The 18,084-nt window shown below is 43.2% G+C and overlaps 1 protein-coding gene across 2 annotated transcripts in view; it reads right to left on the bottom strand.

Annotated features, from left to right (window-relative positions):
• Positions 1-632: 632 nt before the first annotated feature.
• Positions 633-18,084, bottom strand: part of wdr27 (WD repeat domain 27) — a 62,581-nt gene continuing 45,129 nt past the window's right edge. For both annotated transcript variants that reach the window (XM_062520066.1, XM_062520067.1), the window contains exon 24: positions 633-2,705. In XM_062520066.1, the coding sequence (XP_062376050.1) occupies positions 2,637-2,705 (69 nt within the window). In that variant the 3' untranslated portion in view covers positions 633-2,636. The remainder of the gene's footprint in view (positions 2,706-18,084) is intronic.

Raw genomic sequence — 18,084 nt, 5'->3', positions numbered from 1 at the left:
AAATAACATATTGCATTTGCTTTTTGAACATTTTTAAAGGGAGCATGACACTAATCTGTCTAATTAATCTATTCCTTCGTCACTACACTGACTACACTTGATAAAGTGGACGGTGTTTGAGAGCAGCAACTTTTCTCTGACAGAAATCTGCAAATAGTCAACAGATCAACTATGCTGACCTGCTTGTTACATCTCATACTTGTATGTTTAACATACAGACTGCAGCGCATGAATATAACTTGCTGCACTGAACTCTTGAAAACAACGTCAAGGCAACTAGGGGACTATTGTTCCTATTGATCAAGGGTTGCCAAGTTTCTTTTAACAATGGAAAGCAAAACTCACAGCTGAAGGAAAATATCAATCATATTACAACAAAACAAATTTAAATGCTCTGTCTGATATGAGCTCTCTCAAAAAAAGCCCCTCAAATAATATCTGGAAAAAATGTATCCATGGCTATCCGTGCCCTTTTAAAAGCAGAATTACAGCAACATACAGCAGAATTACAGCAATATAAACAGCTATGTGTTTTGTGTTCATTGAGAGGACACCCGTGTATCATGACCAAGTTTTGGTCACTTGTACAGACAGTATGTTCTGTTACGGGAGAATGTTAAATCCTAGGGGTATGGAGGATGCCGTAACTAAACTAAAGAGAAAATAGTAAACACAAACAAGGAAGCAATTGAATGAAATGACCAGTTTATTGATAAATCAAAATAAGAGTTCAAAGGAACAATAACAGAACTAAAGTAATGTTAGGCTCGGCCTATGGAAACGTAGACATGACAAACAGACAAACAAACAAAGAAGCCCCCCCGGGCTATAAAATAAGCATGTCCAGGTACCTCACCTGGACACCCCAGGCCACCAAGGCCACTCAAAGGCACTAAACAGGCTTATGCCAAACCCGGCACACCCTGCCACACTAGGCCAGGCTGTGCTACATCGTAGCCACTCAAACTCCCCACTGGGAGAGTAGTTGCCGCATTCGGCACACACTGCACACAATGACCACCAAGGCCACACGAAGACACTAGGCTTGTGCCAAACCCGGCACACCCTGGCCACACTAGGCCAGGCTGTGCTACATCGTAGCCACTCAAACTTGCCCAACTGGAAGAGTAGTTGCCGTGCTTGCACGCACCATAAACGCAAAGGACACAAAACACTACACACAGCCATCCACGGCTCTCACACAACCGTGGATGCTGGCGGGCTCAAAGGCACTGCTCTGATGCAGTCTTGGGTCTTTTAAAGGCTGACCAATAATCAGCCCCAAGCAGGAATCACTCAGGCAATCAGAGGTGGGCGTGGCCCTGAAATTGAACACAGCACACAAGACGGCCAGATCACACTAGGGCCGTAACACCCCTTCCCATAAAAGCGAACGTGTAACGTTTGCAAAGACAGAGGGTCGTAACAGTTCCAAAAGCTAATGTCTTAACCAAGACCATTTACAGTTAGCCAGCTCGAGCACATCAAAGAACAGAGACGGACATCACTCACATATAAGACTAAGCGCATGACGAACGTACGGTACAGAATGTATTCTATACCGAGAGTACACAGATGAAGAACCCCCATCACTGGTATGCTCCTCTGAGACAGATGGTGCTCATTCTCAACCTGCAGGAGGGATATGTAGCCATTGGAACAAAGTCACTGATATGCCCTTTTCAGATGTTTAAAACACAAACCATCCTCTGCCAAGTATTTAGAGTTTATGATATGGACTCCTTTGGTGTGGCATCAAGCCCAAAAAGACGGAATGGAACAGGAATATTTTTAAACCTCCATCATGGGCGTGGGGGTGTAATGATCTCACATGAGGGAGTGGGAAGTCTGCAAGCACCACCCTGTCTCGTCCCAAACCCCTCCATCAGTCTTCTCCTGTTGCCCAACGCCACAGCTGGCTCGCACACGGCAGGGTTAATTACCCCGTCTCTAAATCGCCACTCTCTTCACATGAAAGAGGTCCTTAACACAGCCCTAGACATATTTTCTGGTCTACAATGTTTACTGTACTTGATAATGCACTTGCGCGCAGAAAATAAACATGCTTTGGGCTAAACAGTAGCTTCACACAGCTTCTACTGAAGGAAGCTATTATTAAAAGAGTAATTGCAGAGTTTCTCAGCTTTGCAACATGTTTATTATAGCCATAGTTAATATACATCTTAAGGAACCACATTTTTCAACTAATGCACAAAGAGACAAGGTCAAACTATTCATATCAACTATACAGTACACAACTGTCAAACAAGTCCAGGCCTATACACATCCAATACGGATGAACAAAGTCACTACATATGTTCAGTGTTTTTGAAGGTGTTGCCCTTTGCGATGTGCCTAGATGTTACATAAAGCCCTTCTGCATGTGGTAGGCCGTGCGGTCCTGTCAGTGGAGTTGGGTGAAGTCATGGGCCTTGTGTCAGAGTTTGCTGTGAGGCACTGCTGCTCCGGCTGTGGAACCACAGTGCAGTCGCAGGCCTGAGTGATGTAACCCCCCTGTAGTCTTCTCTCCTTAGGCCTTCACCACATGGCGTGAGCAATTAAACCCGCATGGCTTAGGGGGGGCCTCGGCGGACCTTGAGGACGCGGCACTCCGGGGGGAAATGGCATCGCTCTCGTCAGGGGAGAGAGGCCCTCTGTCCTGGGTGAAACAGCCCGAGCTTCCCATCCAGGGTGCCTGTCAGGAGCTGGGAACATGAACAATAAACACACTTATTACCAACGGCATGTTTGAATGACAGTGGACTTAGCCATATCATGGTCACGGTGGTCTTCTCTCAAAAGAGCACATGGTGTTGTTGCTGTGCACGTGCTCAGAGAAGGACGTGGAAGATGTCAATGAAGGACAGAGTGTACAGACCCAGAGGATATTTTTATTTCAAACAGATTAACAGAATGATTACCGTTTTCACAATTTTTTTTTTAAACAAGTCGTTACATAACACAACACCTGTTTTCCTCAGACGGAGGCGAACAGATGGATTCATGGTTTTGTTTTTGAAGTCACAGAAGCTCGTAAAAATGTTCTCGTTTTCCCCTGTGGTGGCACAGCCGACACGTGTGCACGCTGCGCTTCTACGGCTCGATGTCCTGGGCATCTGCCATCTCACCCCGAGACGTTCCCCTAATTAGACCCTAACTATGGGTTCAGGGGGCCACACAGTGTTTGGAAGTTCATGCCAGTGTTTGTTCACAACATCATCATAAACCTTTAAGTACATGCAAACACACACACACACACACACACACACACACACACACACACACACACACACACACACACACACACACACACACACACACACACACACACACACACACACACACACACACACACACACACACTCACACACACACACACACACACACACACACACACACACAGCAAGAGACACCAACGCGTTGTATGTCTGCATTGGATTTCCAGCGGTGGAAGGCCGTTATCTCATGTTCCATGGTCAGCCAGAGGATCTCGGTAAGCAAGCATTACCTCACAGTTCCTGGAGCCAGCGGGGCTCCGATGCCAATGGGAACCAGTCCAGACCAGTTTTACTGGGGACCTATAGTGGATATTTACAGTCATTTCAGAACCGGTCAATGTATTAAAAAGGCAACGGGTCAGAGATTTAGCATGAGCTCAGAGAAGCCAATTATTAAATCAATACGCCTTTTGTGCGCTGTAGAGGTGTTCAAAGTGAAGAGGGAAAATCTTTGTGCCAGACTGTATACTGCTGCAAACACGAGCCGCACACGCACAGCGGACGAGAGACTCAGTCTGAACCGGAATGATCAAAAAACACGATGTTGATAGCGCAGACTATTACCGATATGACTCAAAGCTCTTCTGAGAATCCGCGCGCCTGATGAAAGAGATGAAAAAGTCCGAATGGTATTTATCTGAGAACGACTTAAGTAACGACAGGCAGAGAGCATCAGCTTTTACGATCCTTCTGGCGCTCTCGACTTCTCCGACGGCCTCTAGCCGTGGCAGACAGAGATATCATACAGCTGCGGGAGAAATGTCAGGAGGAGGGCACTATCAACAGAAAAGAAACTGTTATGCGTCTGCTTGTCCTGAAATGATAGTGGAAAAAAAGAATGAGTGGGTTTTAATTTGATAGATGTATAAAAACTCTTGAGCGATTTGGGGGAATCTTCCCAAAACTTACGTAAGAGCAGCACCAGGAAGAGTATGACAAACATACAAATTAAGAACCCCTCAAAAGCAAGTGCTTGAATAGTTCTACAGTCTGCCTTAGCTCTGTGTATTTCATGCCACGTTGGCTGACCTGAACTTCCTCTCATTGCGTGGAATTAACCGTCTGCTATTCATAGTAATAACTGTTATGACAGAGACGGTGATGAGGACCACACCAGACAGACAAAGGCAGAACAAGGTAGAGGGTGATCTTTTTGTAATAACATATGTTTATGTGCATGTTAAAGGGATATTCCGCCATTTTTGGAAATACGCTCATTTTCCACCTCCCCTCGAGCAAAACAATCGATATTTACCTTGCTCCCGTTCATCCAGCCATTCTGTGAGTCTGGCGATACAACTTTTAGCTTCAGCCTAGCATAGATCATTGAATCGGATTAGACCATTAGCTTCTCGCCTGCTAGCTTCATGTTTAAAAGTGACTAAGATTTCTGGTAATTTTCCCATTTAAAACGTGTCTCCTCTCAAGTTAGAAAGTGCAATAAGACCAACTGAAAATGAAACCTGGTGTTTTTCTAGGCTGATTTGACATGGAACTACACTCTCATCTGGCGTAATAATCAAGGCAACTTGGAAACTACTGGCACTACTACTGCTTGTTGTCTATGGGGACTATTTTCAGATGCTGCGTACGATATCACTGCGCCTATGGTACGTTTGCAAGTTGCCTCGATTATTACGCCAGATGACAGTGTAGTTCCATGTCAAATCAGCCTAGAAAAACACCAGGTTTCATTTTCAGTTGGTCTTATTGCACTTTCTAACTTGAGAGGAGACACGTTTTAAATGGGAAAATTACCAGAAATCTTAGTCACTTTTAAACATGAAGCTAGCAGGCGAGAAGCTAATGGTCTAATCCGATTCAATGATCTATGCTAGGCTGAAGCTAAAAGTTGTATCGCCAGACTCACAGAATGGCTGGATGAACGGGAGCAAGGTAAATATCGATTGTTTTGCTCGAGGGGAGGTGGAAAATGAGCGTATTTCCAAAAATGGCGGAATATCCCTTTAAAGTGGCTAATTTCTGTGATGGACAGTGTCAGAATGGCTTCATTTGCACATGCATCTACCAGCATTTTAAAAAAATTGCCTTCACCAAAAGTGTACCTTTTTGTCTGTTACCGAAACCCAGTGGCTAGTTCTGAGCATGAAAGATAAATCTTCTCTGTAACACTGTTATGTAATGTGAAATTCTACCCATATGTAGGCTAAAAAGCAAGGGCAAAATCATAAATCAACAGTTCGAGGAGCATGGTGAACTTCTTGCAATGATGTGATGCACTACTAAGTATAGTATTGGCACGGAAAACACAGCTGCAATAAATGTACTGTATAACTGCAGTCCACCTCTTAAAAATCAAAGCTATCTTCAAAGCATGCAGTGTGTCAATGACTACAATAAAAGCCTTAGTAATGCCCTGATCTATCTCTATTTAGCTTATCAACAGCAAGGTCGGTCTGGCTTGCAGGAATTTAATGGGGAATGTAACTATATCTGGCGAGTAGAAATGGTTGGGGAGATTTAAGATTTCATTACCTCCTAAGAAACTGCTGATAATACCCTGTGCATAAATCCAATGCTGTGAGTTCAGGGGTAAAGTTACAGTCTGTTTATGTCTGGGCATTTTTAGTTTATGACCTCGAAATAGCGACAGAATGTGAAGAAATAACCATTTTGATGTTAATGTCAAAACGCCTATGGTCTGTGGCGCCCGGACATTCACTGACGGTAGCATACAGTACTAACAAGCTCCAGACCATCTCTCTTGTACCATACTATAACACACCTTATCACTTTACACCTCAAATGGCACCGTGTTGGATGCAGTGAAAGCTAACGAATGTAATGGAGCATTCGAGAATGAACTCCGATCCTACAGGACTTTTTTTTTTAAGGACACTGGGCTTGTTGTTGGTCACTGCCATTTTGTGGAACATTTTCATTTTCGGCAGGCCTTCAGACATGGCACAGAATGCCTTATGTAAGATGACGGCGGCTGAGACACAGTACATCCCTTTTTCCTTCTGAACTGTCCCAAGACCACAAGCCTGGATATGGCCGTGCTTTAAATGGCCAGAGTCTATTACTTTTGAGTGGCCTCTAAACATCTTCCTGTGAAACTCTGTACATCCATCATAAAACCTTAAGAGTTGATGTTCCTCTGAGGCGTGCCGAACAGCAGGAGGTGGTTTCCTGATTGAACAGGTTTATAGCAGGGCACAGCTTTGATAGCAGGCCAAGGAGAAAAGGAGGGAGAAGAAGGAAACTCATGTCCCAAGCTGGTGTGAAATTCAGTATTACCCAGAGGAACCCTACACTGTTTGCTGTTTCACTGCGCCTTGAACCTCCACGAAGACAACTTTCAGGAGAGCAATAACACTGGAGCAGAAAAAGAAAAAAAAAACACAGAGAGAGGACGGATGTAAAGGTGGTTTGGCAGCAGACATAATTTCCAGCATTACACGCTGCTACTGCTGGAAATGGGATTTCCTGATTTGAAAGCAGAAACACATAATCCTGCAGGAAGAAAGTACTGGCTTTGCAAGATTTTGTTTGTAATACGTCTGTTACGACTCCGGTTGATGACTGCACCTTACTTGCACAACATCTTTCGTTTTAGTGATGGTGGGTCTTACAATAAATCAATCAATTACATTAATCAATTTGTATCTTTAATGAGATTAAACCCTATTTGACCAACATATGAATATGGATGATGTGCATTGAAAAGTAAATCATCAACATAGATACATGCTACGCTATGTTCCTCAGAGGCTTTACAATACAAGATTAACAGAGGGATACTCTGGGGCTGGTCACTGGCCCCGGCAGGATGACCCTAAGATTGTCCGAGGGTGAGGGATGGAGGCAGAGAGAGGTAGAGGGCAAGTTCTTGTCCCCGGAAAACTTCTGGTGGTGTCAGAGACGGGTCACACCTCCACACAAACTCCCAGAGGTCAGTGTAGCATGCACCTGATGACCAGTGCTTGTGGAAAATTCAGAGCATTGGCAGGTGATTAATGGCAAGACAAGATTGCACCTTTAGGAGCTCACCCTGAGTGAGAGGAAAATATGCAACCCTAGAGCACATTTCCTCTTAGGCCTGAGTTGGTAACTCAAGCCTGGAGATATCTAAGCACAGGGCAAGCCAAGGTTATCAAAAAAAAAAGAAAAAAGTATTGACCTTCAAGAATCCAGTTCTGAATACAAGTGCTAATGCTTGTGTATCACTTGATGACATTTAACACTTTTAACACACACAACAGACAGTCAGATAAACATTGATATCTGATCAAAAATAAAATACCGTGCTTTGAGTCATTTTCTTGACCTATTAATGGACATACTGTCAGCTCTTAATCTGTCCCTGTGTCGTCACTTTGATGGTGCAACATAGTCTGTTGAACTCTGCTGGGAGTGCAGATGAAAAAATAATGGAGTAAGCCATTGCACGTCCATGGCTGAATATTTCCTACAATATTTGGACCCCCGACAGTTAAGTCAACAAAGGTGGTTTTACCCAGGACACCATTCTGTTTTCTCAGCTTTGCTCACCATGTAGCATCGCTATCAAATTATGACAGACAGTCTCATTCCGCTGGAAGCCATCCACAGAGACAGAGACAAAGAGAGAGAGAGAGAGAGACAGATAACGAGGGAGAAAGAGCGAGAGAGACAGAGAGAGAAGCGGGGGGAGGGGGGGGGGGGGCAGGAGAGGAAAACAAGAGCTTGGGAGGAAGGGAATGGAAAAAAAGGATATGTCCTCTTCATGCCTTTCACATCACGAGAGGCTGTTTGAATTGGGTTACCAGAGAGCACTTCCACCCGGTGCGGCCCTCCGTACCCCCATACCTTCAGTCACACGATGGGGCTGTTAACTCTGAGGCGCATTGAGCGGTGGGAGTCCTCCTGAACGTGCCGATGATCTCATGGCTTGGCAGGGCTGGTCAAAGCCTTCTCGGAAGAGTGAGGCGGCGGCGGCCACCTTCTATCGACGCGTCGCGATGACACGGGTGATGCGATAGAAGTAACCCAAACAGAGCGCAGCCTCCAGAGTCTACAGTATTACTCAAAGCTGACCCACAAACCTGCTCGGCCGAACCCCCAGAAAAAGTCTTTCAGTGAGTTATTTCTCATCCTTGACAAGGTTAAAATGGCTGTGATTTCATTCAGCAGTGTTGTTGAATGGTGCTTGCGATGATACGTCTCAGATGTTGAGATGACTTCAGTTTTAGCTTCTGTCAGTCCTCAGTCTTCTGTAGGTTAACCTAGTTTTTGGAGTTCTCACTATGGGTTACAACCACAGTATGCAGCAATTTGCCACTTTCTAAAGCATGTTTTTTATTTATAAGGAAACAGTACTGGTATGCCATCTGATGACTATTCTTTTCTTTCTTTTCAGATAAACACACCTGTCATTCCAAATAGCCACTGAGGCTTTGCATTATGCAGTTCTATAGCCCGTGCCAGACCACCCAATGAAAATGTAAAAACAGCGCTCACAGCAGGCCAACGCCAACTGCATGGCCAGCAGACATGAGCTAGCGTGCCAGCAAGCCTTTCATCTTTGCCAACTTTGCATTTCTAGCTGTTTTTTAAGTGCCTTTTCACTTTTAGCAGTTAGATTGCTCATTTCCACCCAAAGCTCCATGCATGAAGAAGCACATTGATATGGAGTCAAAAAAAGGCTACAGGGGACACTGTTATAGTGTACAAATACTATGCGTACTTAATGCATACTTAATTGCATTTGGAATGCACTGCAGCACATGGACAATAATGGTGATAACAAAAATATGACGTGATACAGCCAAAGTCACACCATTGCCAGAAGGATACCACATACTCAGTAAATAGCTGAGAAATTGTAATTGGGAAAATGCATTGGTTAATAACCCGCTGGCTCTTTTCTAGCCTTTAAATAAGTCATGCTGCTGACTGTGGCACTGTCTAGATCTCATTGGTCAAGATCGGTCAAGACACTAAACAACCTGAGGGAGATGTAATGACATGCAGACTATCTAGGACACAGGGAGTGCTGAAATGGTTTAAAACCTATAAACAGCCAAATCTTTGTCTTTCAATCCAAGTTAATCGCATAATCTCACTCTTATTTGCACTTCTGGTTGCTGGCCCCATACAACAGAGAGATAAAAAAAAAGAAAAGCAAGCCTACTCCTGCCAAACATGAGATCAACATAAATTAAAGTTAATTAGAAGCAGATAGACCCCAAACAAGAAAATCCAAAACAGATTAGTGTATTTTAGGGGATGAAAATTAACAGGGTCACTCGGCCCACCAAAGAATAAGATCTTCTAAATGACGAGGATGTTTACATTTCACTTGCTTCACTAAAAAATCCAAAGTAGCCATTATTAGTCATTTATATTAAAGCCATCTCCACACACTGCAGAACTCGAGTAAGGAGACAACTCCAGGGTGGGTTGAAACACAGTCCTTTCCATTGACAATCATAATGCAACGTTTGATTTCAAAAATCGCCTGAAAACGTGTAAAAAAATGCAAAAAATTCTGTATATTCCAGTCCAGCTACAGCCTGACCTTACCAGAGTGATTAGCACCAAAACCTTATTAGACTGTGCACTGCAGGTGGAAGCCTTGCACAAACAGAAAGCATCTGTTCCCAGACACTGATCTGAACCCTCGAGGATCCTGAAGGATCACAATTCCCCATGGACTAGATGTCTTTCCCAGATGCTGCTGTGCCTCTATTTGTGTCACAAGGCCAACCTTACAGGATTCACAACTGTTGAATGTGCGAGACCACAGCTGTTTGCTTTCTAGGTTATACATACATTTAGATTTTGGGACACAGTTCCACTGGGCTGATGATAAACAGGCATCTATAAATGAAAGATTAACATTTATGGTGCCATAGGTTGTGTCCATGCACTAAAGTGTAAAGATTTGTAAAAAGCAAATTCTTGCTTCTTGTGATTTCCAATTCCCAGACTCTAGAATCTAGAACTGGGCACAAATTGTGCAGCTGGGCAAGCATCGGGAACTAACTATGTGTTGACAGTGAATAAAAGGACATTTTAGGGGGCTAGTGTCATAGCAATCTCCTGTCGAGAAAATATACTATGTTTGATGTCAAAAATGATGCAGTTTTTGGCATTCTGAAAGTCATCAATCCACATGTATCTGCTTCCAAGCATAATTCCAGCATCTGACTTCCGCCCAATCATAAAAAAAAAAGAGAATTTGTTTGAAATACACACAGCTTGATCCAAAGCTGCAAAACATCTTTTGGCCAGCCCATTATTTCAGTTCTAAATTTGTTTACTGTCAATTTAAAACATCCTCCTGGGCATTTGGTGAACTGACTCTGAGGTTTATGGCATGCCTTGATAAACACTCAGAAATGCTTTCCAAGGCGAATGGAATGGGAAGAAAGAGAAGATAAACCAATTGTTTAAGACCAGGTGAAATCTGTCTGGAGTTGTGGGTGGTCACTTGCTTTTGGGAAGAGCTGTTAGATAAGGCCCAGTTTAAGCATATGACAAGGTCCAGCTGACTCAGGCAGGATCTGAAACACAATAAGATTATGAGCTGGCTTGGTTGCTCTGGCCAGTCAGTGACTACAAAGAATTATTGTTGATAGGAATGTAGCTGGAAACACCAAAACTGATGCCATGTCTTGGGGCCTTTGAAACGGCGATGACAGCTATATTTAATTTCATGTGTAGTTTTTCAACAATCATTTGGCTCAACAAAAGTCAGAATACAAACTCGTGTCTGAGACAGCTTTCTTCAAGACAGATTTCTCAAGAGTGATGAAGATAATGTCCTAACGTGATGTCTGACGGCACCTTGCAACAAGGAATGTGACACCAAGCAGTAAACAGACTCTTCGAACACCATGTCAATTTACCAGTGTTCTGACAGCCCCACTCGGAGAACACGGGCAGACGGACATACATTTTGTTCTCTGTGTGTTATTTCTCGCCACACAATCCATCATCATCATCAGCAGCAGCAGCAGCGGCAGCAACAGCAGTGGCACACAACATCTTCTTCTGAATCAGAACAAATGATGCGAGGAGAACTGGAGCATATGGGTCCATGTGTCAGACAGAGATCTCCACACCAGGAGGGAACATGCTGTTCTTCTATCAAGCTTGGAGAGCAAGTTGGGAAAGAGCCACTGTAGGCATCCAAATAGGGAAGGTGCTGTTTCTCTTCAGAATCAAATATGTGTAGAGGAAAACAGCTTGCTCCACACACGCCAGTTCCATATTCGGGCTCATATATCTAGGACTGTTCTTGGGCGTCTCCAAACTTGTTGGTGAAAAATGGAAAATTTAACTTAAAAAGGCCAAATGCTTGAATCTGGGAATATCAATATGAGACATGAAAAAAATGTTGACCCAGACAGCAACATTTGATTTCTACACATGATTTCAAAACATAATCCATTGACCTAAATCCACGGCCAACTTTCTTGAGAAAAGATGTAGGAGGCACTTGGGGCCTAAATGCCTCATCTCACACGCTGACAGGAAGTGAAAGGTAGGGGGGTTACGGTGATGACATCATGTTTCTACAGCATTTTCACTTCATGGCTCTGTCATGGCCCTTTTCCTATAGCCCGTAATACAGGAATACAGCCAAGGGCTATAGCTACAGCTGTTTGTACAATACGGCCAACCTCTACCGTAGGAAATAACTCAAAGTGGACCACATATAGCAGCGTGTGTCCACACGGTCTAAGAGAAAGACAAATATGCTTTGGCTGAAATAAAACGTAATGTTGTACGGAGGACTTGTAGCGACGAAAGGCTCAGTCTGGCGATGGCACTGTATTCTGTGCCATCAGCACAATCAGCGTTGGCATAGGAGGTTAAAACGGCGAGGACGGATAGAAGGGAAGACACAGTGGAAAAAGTTCAAAGCATAGTTTTCATAAACTATGGTCCTGGTTGGGAAAATGAATGTAGATTTGCATCGTTTAACAGGAGAGTTTGCAGTCTTGCCAAACCTTTTCTCTGTCAGGCGCATCAAAAGGTCCACTCTCTGTAACATACAATACATTCTGTAAGCCACCCAAAACTTGAATACAAGCAGAGAACTGATCTTGATCTTATGCAAAACTGCTTGCATTCAATAAAAGAAGTAATAGCATGTCTCCTATTTTTTTTTACTAACATCTTCATTTAGAACTGTGCAATAAAAAAACATTAATCCAAGAGGAATAATAATTAGTCACGATCATTATCAATCTGCATTTTTCCGTCTTTTTCTAAATACATGCCGCATGACGATACACTTGGAGTAAACTGAGCCCATGATGAAACAGACCAAAAGGCTCCAATAGTTTTTAAAAAAATAACCTTGACACACTTCATGCATAATGTCTTAAGAAGTGTGCTAAGACTCTACAGCTGTAACGTTAATTCTTTAATCAAGACAACGAACGGTTTCCATTTCCTTACACGACAGTGTACCCGAATGACGACAATGTGCTACAAACCAGGACATGCACATCCCTCGCACGTGTCTGTATCTGTCCTGCTTGTGCACATGTTAAGGGGATGACATTCTATGTGGTTTCCTCTCAGAGGGTCAGTGGCCTCATTCCCTTTCATTCATGTACAGCATGCAAAATATAGGGCCAATGCAGGCAATGGCAGGGTTACATTTCATGTGCTATATAAATGAAAGTGATTTGACTTGATTTGACTTTTCAAACAGAGGACTGCGGAACATATTCCAGTGCCTCATCTCTAAGAAAGATGTTCTGACTGCAAGAGTATAAGTATCTTTACTTCACTCCATGGATCATTTTCTCAGAGGGTTGTAAAAATCAAAGCTGCATGGTTCAATAGTGCTTCTTAAACTGAAAAATAACTACTTTCTGCGCGCACGCACGCACGCACGCACGCACGCACGCACGCACGCACGCAAGCACACACTTTCTCTGCCATTTGTCCACAGGGATGACCTCAAGGATTAAGCCATTTGAAAGTTTTCACGAACAGGCTGCAAATGGCTTTACACCGGCAGGCTGCCTAAGGCTAAATGTATTTCTCACTGCCTGTTTAACACTCTGGCTCTGCACAAAGGGACCCGGGGCCACCTGAGAGGAGAGCCCCAGAGGACGGCAAAGCAGGAAGACTAGCTTCGCCCGTCCGCCCCTGCACCGCTAATCTCCCACAGGTGCGCCTCCTGCTCCTATTGTCAGGCATGACACATGGCCATGAAACGGGAACCTTCCTCTTTGATGTCGAGGAGGATGAGCCTCATCTCGAGGAGAGCGCTTCCCCTCCAAGGAATGTGTCGGTCTTGATCAGCATCTGGAATTACTTTTTTATCTCCTTCGCGAGAGTCATTCCACCGAGAAAAAAAAAGAGAAAAAACCCATACTGTCAGGCAGCGGACGTCTTCTCCAGGCCCTCTACTACACTCATGGTAACATACATGGAACACCTGCACTTTTTTATCATACTCGAGTGAGGACAAGGTCACTGTAAATCGTTTAATTCGTAATAGTCTGTTTTGCAACAGCCTTTCATAACAGAGGCCCTCAGATAACTTATTCGGAGAGGGCCACAAAACACTCAAGCTTCAGTGTAAACAAGAATGTGGAAATGCAACAGGATGCTAGATCTGCCTGGTTTCAAAGTAATGCAACTTGGATCACAACAGGAGTGATTTGGTGACAATTCAGATCTGTTGGAATTCCCTCTTTAATCAGTGCCTCTTCAGAACCGTGCTGACAAAGAGATACACCCATGTTTATCCCTGTTAACACAGACAAACCGTGTCATCAATCATTGTCCCAGGGGACCTAACACCATTAATCAACAAATACAGCAGCTGGGTGTAAACAGCAATCAAATGTAGGCAGAGGGAATCAAGAGAGCATGGGGCTTTGCACTCCACAGATTGTAAATTAGTGACAGATTTAAGAGGCTCTTGTTTATTGGACTCTTAGTTACATTTTTGATCGCACTCAAATGTAGTGCAAATGCAGTGGATTTAATATCACAGTACGAGTACCTCCTACAGTTTTTATGTTGCTTTTATTTCTTTTTAGCATTTTAAATGCCAGCAAGACTTGTAAAATCGGACTCTTTCAAATATGTGTGCACTATTTGACATAAATCTGGTGTGCTTTTCAAATGGTGCTATCGGAGCTGTTGTCAAGAAAGTCAGTAAACATAAATCTGATGAGCAGAGAGGTTCCAAGCACACAAAATGACAACAGGACTGTGATGGCCCTCATACTTTCCACTTCTTTGTGTTACAATAGATCTAAATCCATTCTGTCCTAAAACATCATTGGTTTTCCTATTAATCGTTTTAGTTGTAATGTATTCAACAGGTTGTTACAAAAAGGTCTCCTTGGGAATTACATAACTTAAGAAAAAAAAAAAAAAGTCACGGAATATAAATCCTCCTGTGCAACAAGTTCAAAATGCTCAACTGATCCAGGTACACATATTTGTTGTTTGTGTCAGTGTGTGCTTGCTAGATAGCTTTTAGGCTAATGTATTTTTCAGACAAGACCATTTCCAATTACCTAGCATTAAAACCACAGGACATTACAGTAGTTTGTCCCCAATCAGCCTTTGAACTCTATAATAGAATATCATTGCTATGTCATAATCCCATGAAATTGTTCATATTTCTACAGTTTAGTTTCTTCCGTTGTATGCAGTAAATCCTATTAACTAGTCAGTTTCACGTTTCAAGTATGTTTCAATTATACTATGAATTAGCACAACTCTGACCTGCAGAAAATGAGTTACATTAAAGTTAAGTTAAATTAAGTTTCCATATCATGTCATACTACATAGGGTCCCACAGGGATCTATTCTTGGGCCCCTGTTGTTTAACCTAAATGCTCCCTCTTGGCCAAATCTTTCAAAAGTACAAGATGGCTTATCTAGCTATGCTGATGACACCCAGGTCTACCTTGCTCTCTTACCAAACAATGTTGGTCCCACTGATTCATTGTGTCTATGTCTTGTCAATGGCTGGATGCAACAGAATGTCTTGCAATTAAATAAAGATAAGACTGAGATAGTTCTGTTTGGGAATAAAGATGGAACATTTAAACTCAGCGCCTACTTGGAGTCTAGAACACTTCAAACCAGAACCTGTGTCAAATTGTGCCACCTTTAGCTGTGTCTCATTCCAGGGGCTGCGTGGTTCTAAGGCCGGATTCGTAGACCGGTTGCGTCATAGTGGCGCGCCTAGTACTGTCCCATTCCGTGGGCTCCTTCGAATCCGGCCGACAAACCCACCCTTCTTTTCCCCGAAACGGAGTGTGCATCAGATGTATGCTTCGCGGCCTACCTGGCCACCAAGATTCGATACGTTTATGACGTTTCATTGAGTTTCATTGAGTTGGCGAGATAGTCGGCAGAGGAGTAGCCTACACGTTTAAACATTTAATAAACGTTATAATAATATTTAAATGAAGTTATTATATATTTTCAGTTAAGTCTCAGTTTCAAAATAACTTTTTGAAATGTGAACTATGCTTAAACGATGTCGCCGATTTCCGTAGGCTATCAAAATAATCACTTCCTAAATAAAGCTCAAACATTGGCCTTTCACTTTCAAATGGTTTATCAAGTCATATGCCAATTAACATTATGCTCAGATAATCACTAGTGAGTAGGCCTAGGCTAGTCTATTATGGTTCCCACTAGAAGATCGTAATGTTAGTTGATGGCCGTTTGCGTAAAGTCCAAGGGTGAATGACATCCACCAAATGTTTCTTAAAGCATTTGTTGGTGACAACTAGCCTAATGGAAACTAGATTAAATTTGATAGATTACAAATGTGTCCCTAGCAAATTAAGTAGCAAATACAATTCCATCAGTTCAAGAAAAATGTGTAGCCTGAATTAACCACAGTCTGCACACACGATGCCGCTGGAGATAGTTTTCGTGTAGGCTATATAATCAGTAGCCCTAAGCCTAATGACAGCCAGTCTGATCACTAATTGTAAACCTGCAATAATAGAATGCCTAACGTAGAGAGAGAGAGAGAGTGAGAGAGAGAGAGAGAGAGAGAGAGAGAGAGAGAAGGAGTGTTGCGTTTGGGTCACTTAATTAAAGTAAAAAACAGCTCTTCGGGAACGGACAAAAATAGAATTGAAACAAACTGCGACTGTCCTGTAGCCTATGTAAAGTTTCTTGGTGATAAAGTTTGTAGAAGGCAGTAGGCTAGTCGGAGGTCCGAGGCACACCGATTAAGTGAAAACATTTTTAAAAATCCTTTATTTCATTGGATAAAGTCAGCGCGTTTCGACATATGAGAGCGCATCTTCTGCCGTTATGAGACTGCCCTTCAACAGGAGCGGGTCTTCCTCAGGGCAATCCAATAGAGTAACCTAGCCTACTTTGTCGATCTATTTTATGTGGCAAATGCATGTGATGCTTTGTGCATGATCGAGATATGAAAAGAGATAGCCTATAAACATGATAAACCTACAAACAGCACTTGCGCAAGAGACGATCAACTTCTGCTAAATGGATAACATATGATCATCAGCTGAGCCTCAATGACGTTTGTCAACGTTGCAATGGAGCTACAAGCTAGGTCAGTTAACGACAAGTCCAATAGTTATGCATTTAAGCCTGCAAACGACCAGCATAAGTTCACATCAGCTGATCACAGCTCGTTATCCTGCAATTCCATAGCCAGTTATCTAAACTCCTGTTATATTCCCTCCGATGTTTTTGAAATTATGTCAAGCAGCGAAAGCAATCCCAGATAGCAAGCATAGTCGGCCCGATTCTGGCTGAGTGCCGGCAGTGTCGGCCGAGGCCCGGATCGGCTGAAGCACAGCAAACACAGTCGGCCCGATCCTGGCTGAGTGCTGCCACTGTCGGCGGAGCTTCAATCGGCTGAGGCACTGTACCCCCGTTGAATGGGCCGACACTGACATGCAGTAGTTGGGCTGGTTACTTTGTTTCTTACTTGGCCCGATTGTGGTTTGACGGGCTACTGCCGATGTTCGAAGCAAGTTCGGCTGAAGAACAACAAACACTGTCGGCCCGATCCTGGCTGAGTGCTGCCACTGTCGGTGGAGTTTCAGTCGGCTGAGGCACTGTACCCCCGTTGACTGGGCCGACACTGACACGCAGTAGTTGGGCTGAATACTTTGCATCTTACTTGGCCCGATTATGGTTTGATGGGCTACTGCCGGAGTTCGGCAGACGGATCTCATACAGCGTGTGGGCCGATACTTACAGAACGGACACTGATCAGTAGCATTGATGTTGGCGGCAAAATTGAAATAGTAAACGGCAGACGGAAACTAAACGTACATGGCCCGATTCTGTAAAGTGACTGTCGGCCCATTACATGTGGAAGAGCGGTGGAACAAATATTAACTGAAGATTGAAACCAGAACGGCGCGAAACTGTCTCGTTTTGGACACTGTCTGTGGTAAGTGACATTACTTTTACCTTTCCCTCCTATTCAAAGTAAATTATTAAGAGTGTAAATTATCTCAGGCATAATCCTAACAGTTTAACTGTCAACCAACCATAAGCTACCAAGAATAGGTTTAAAACTAAACGGCTTGATATTGACCAAGAAAGCTATCGGTAAGTTAACGTTATGTTAGTCAGTTTTGATTAGCCTAACGTTGTAGTTGGGCTAATAAATGTGAACGTCAATATTGGTGGTTATAGATACCTTTAAGTTAGCTATTAGGGATACTTCCAAAAGTGTGTGTTTCTCAAAGTAAATTGTGATCGTAACTTATTTCAGAAATACCTACGTAAGTGTTACGGCTCCAAGAATGACACTATGGTCTGGTGTAACACATTTAATTAAAAATCATCTGTTGGAAGTAAG

The sequence above is a fragment of the Sardina pilchardus genome, chromosome 18 (assembly GCF_963854185.1).
Source record: "Sardina pilchardus chromosome 18, fSarPil1.1, whole genome shotgun sequence".
Lineage (NCBI taxonomy): Eukaryota > Metazoa > Chordata > Actinopteri > Clupeiformes > Clupeidae > Sardina > Sardina pilchardus.
Note: the sequence above shows the minus strand (reverse complement) of the source record. Positions and strands in the feature narration are given on the sequence as shown.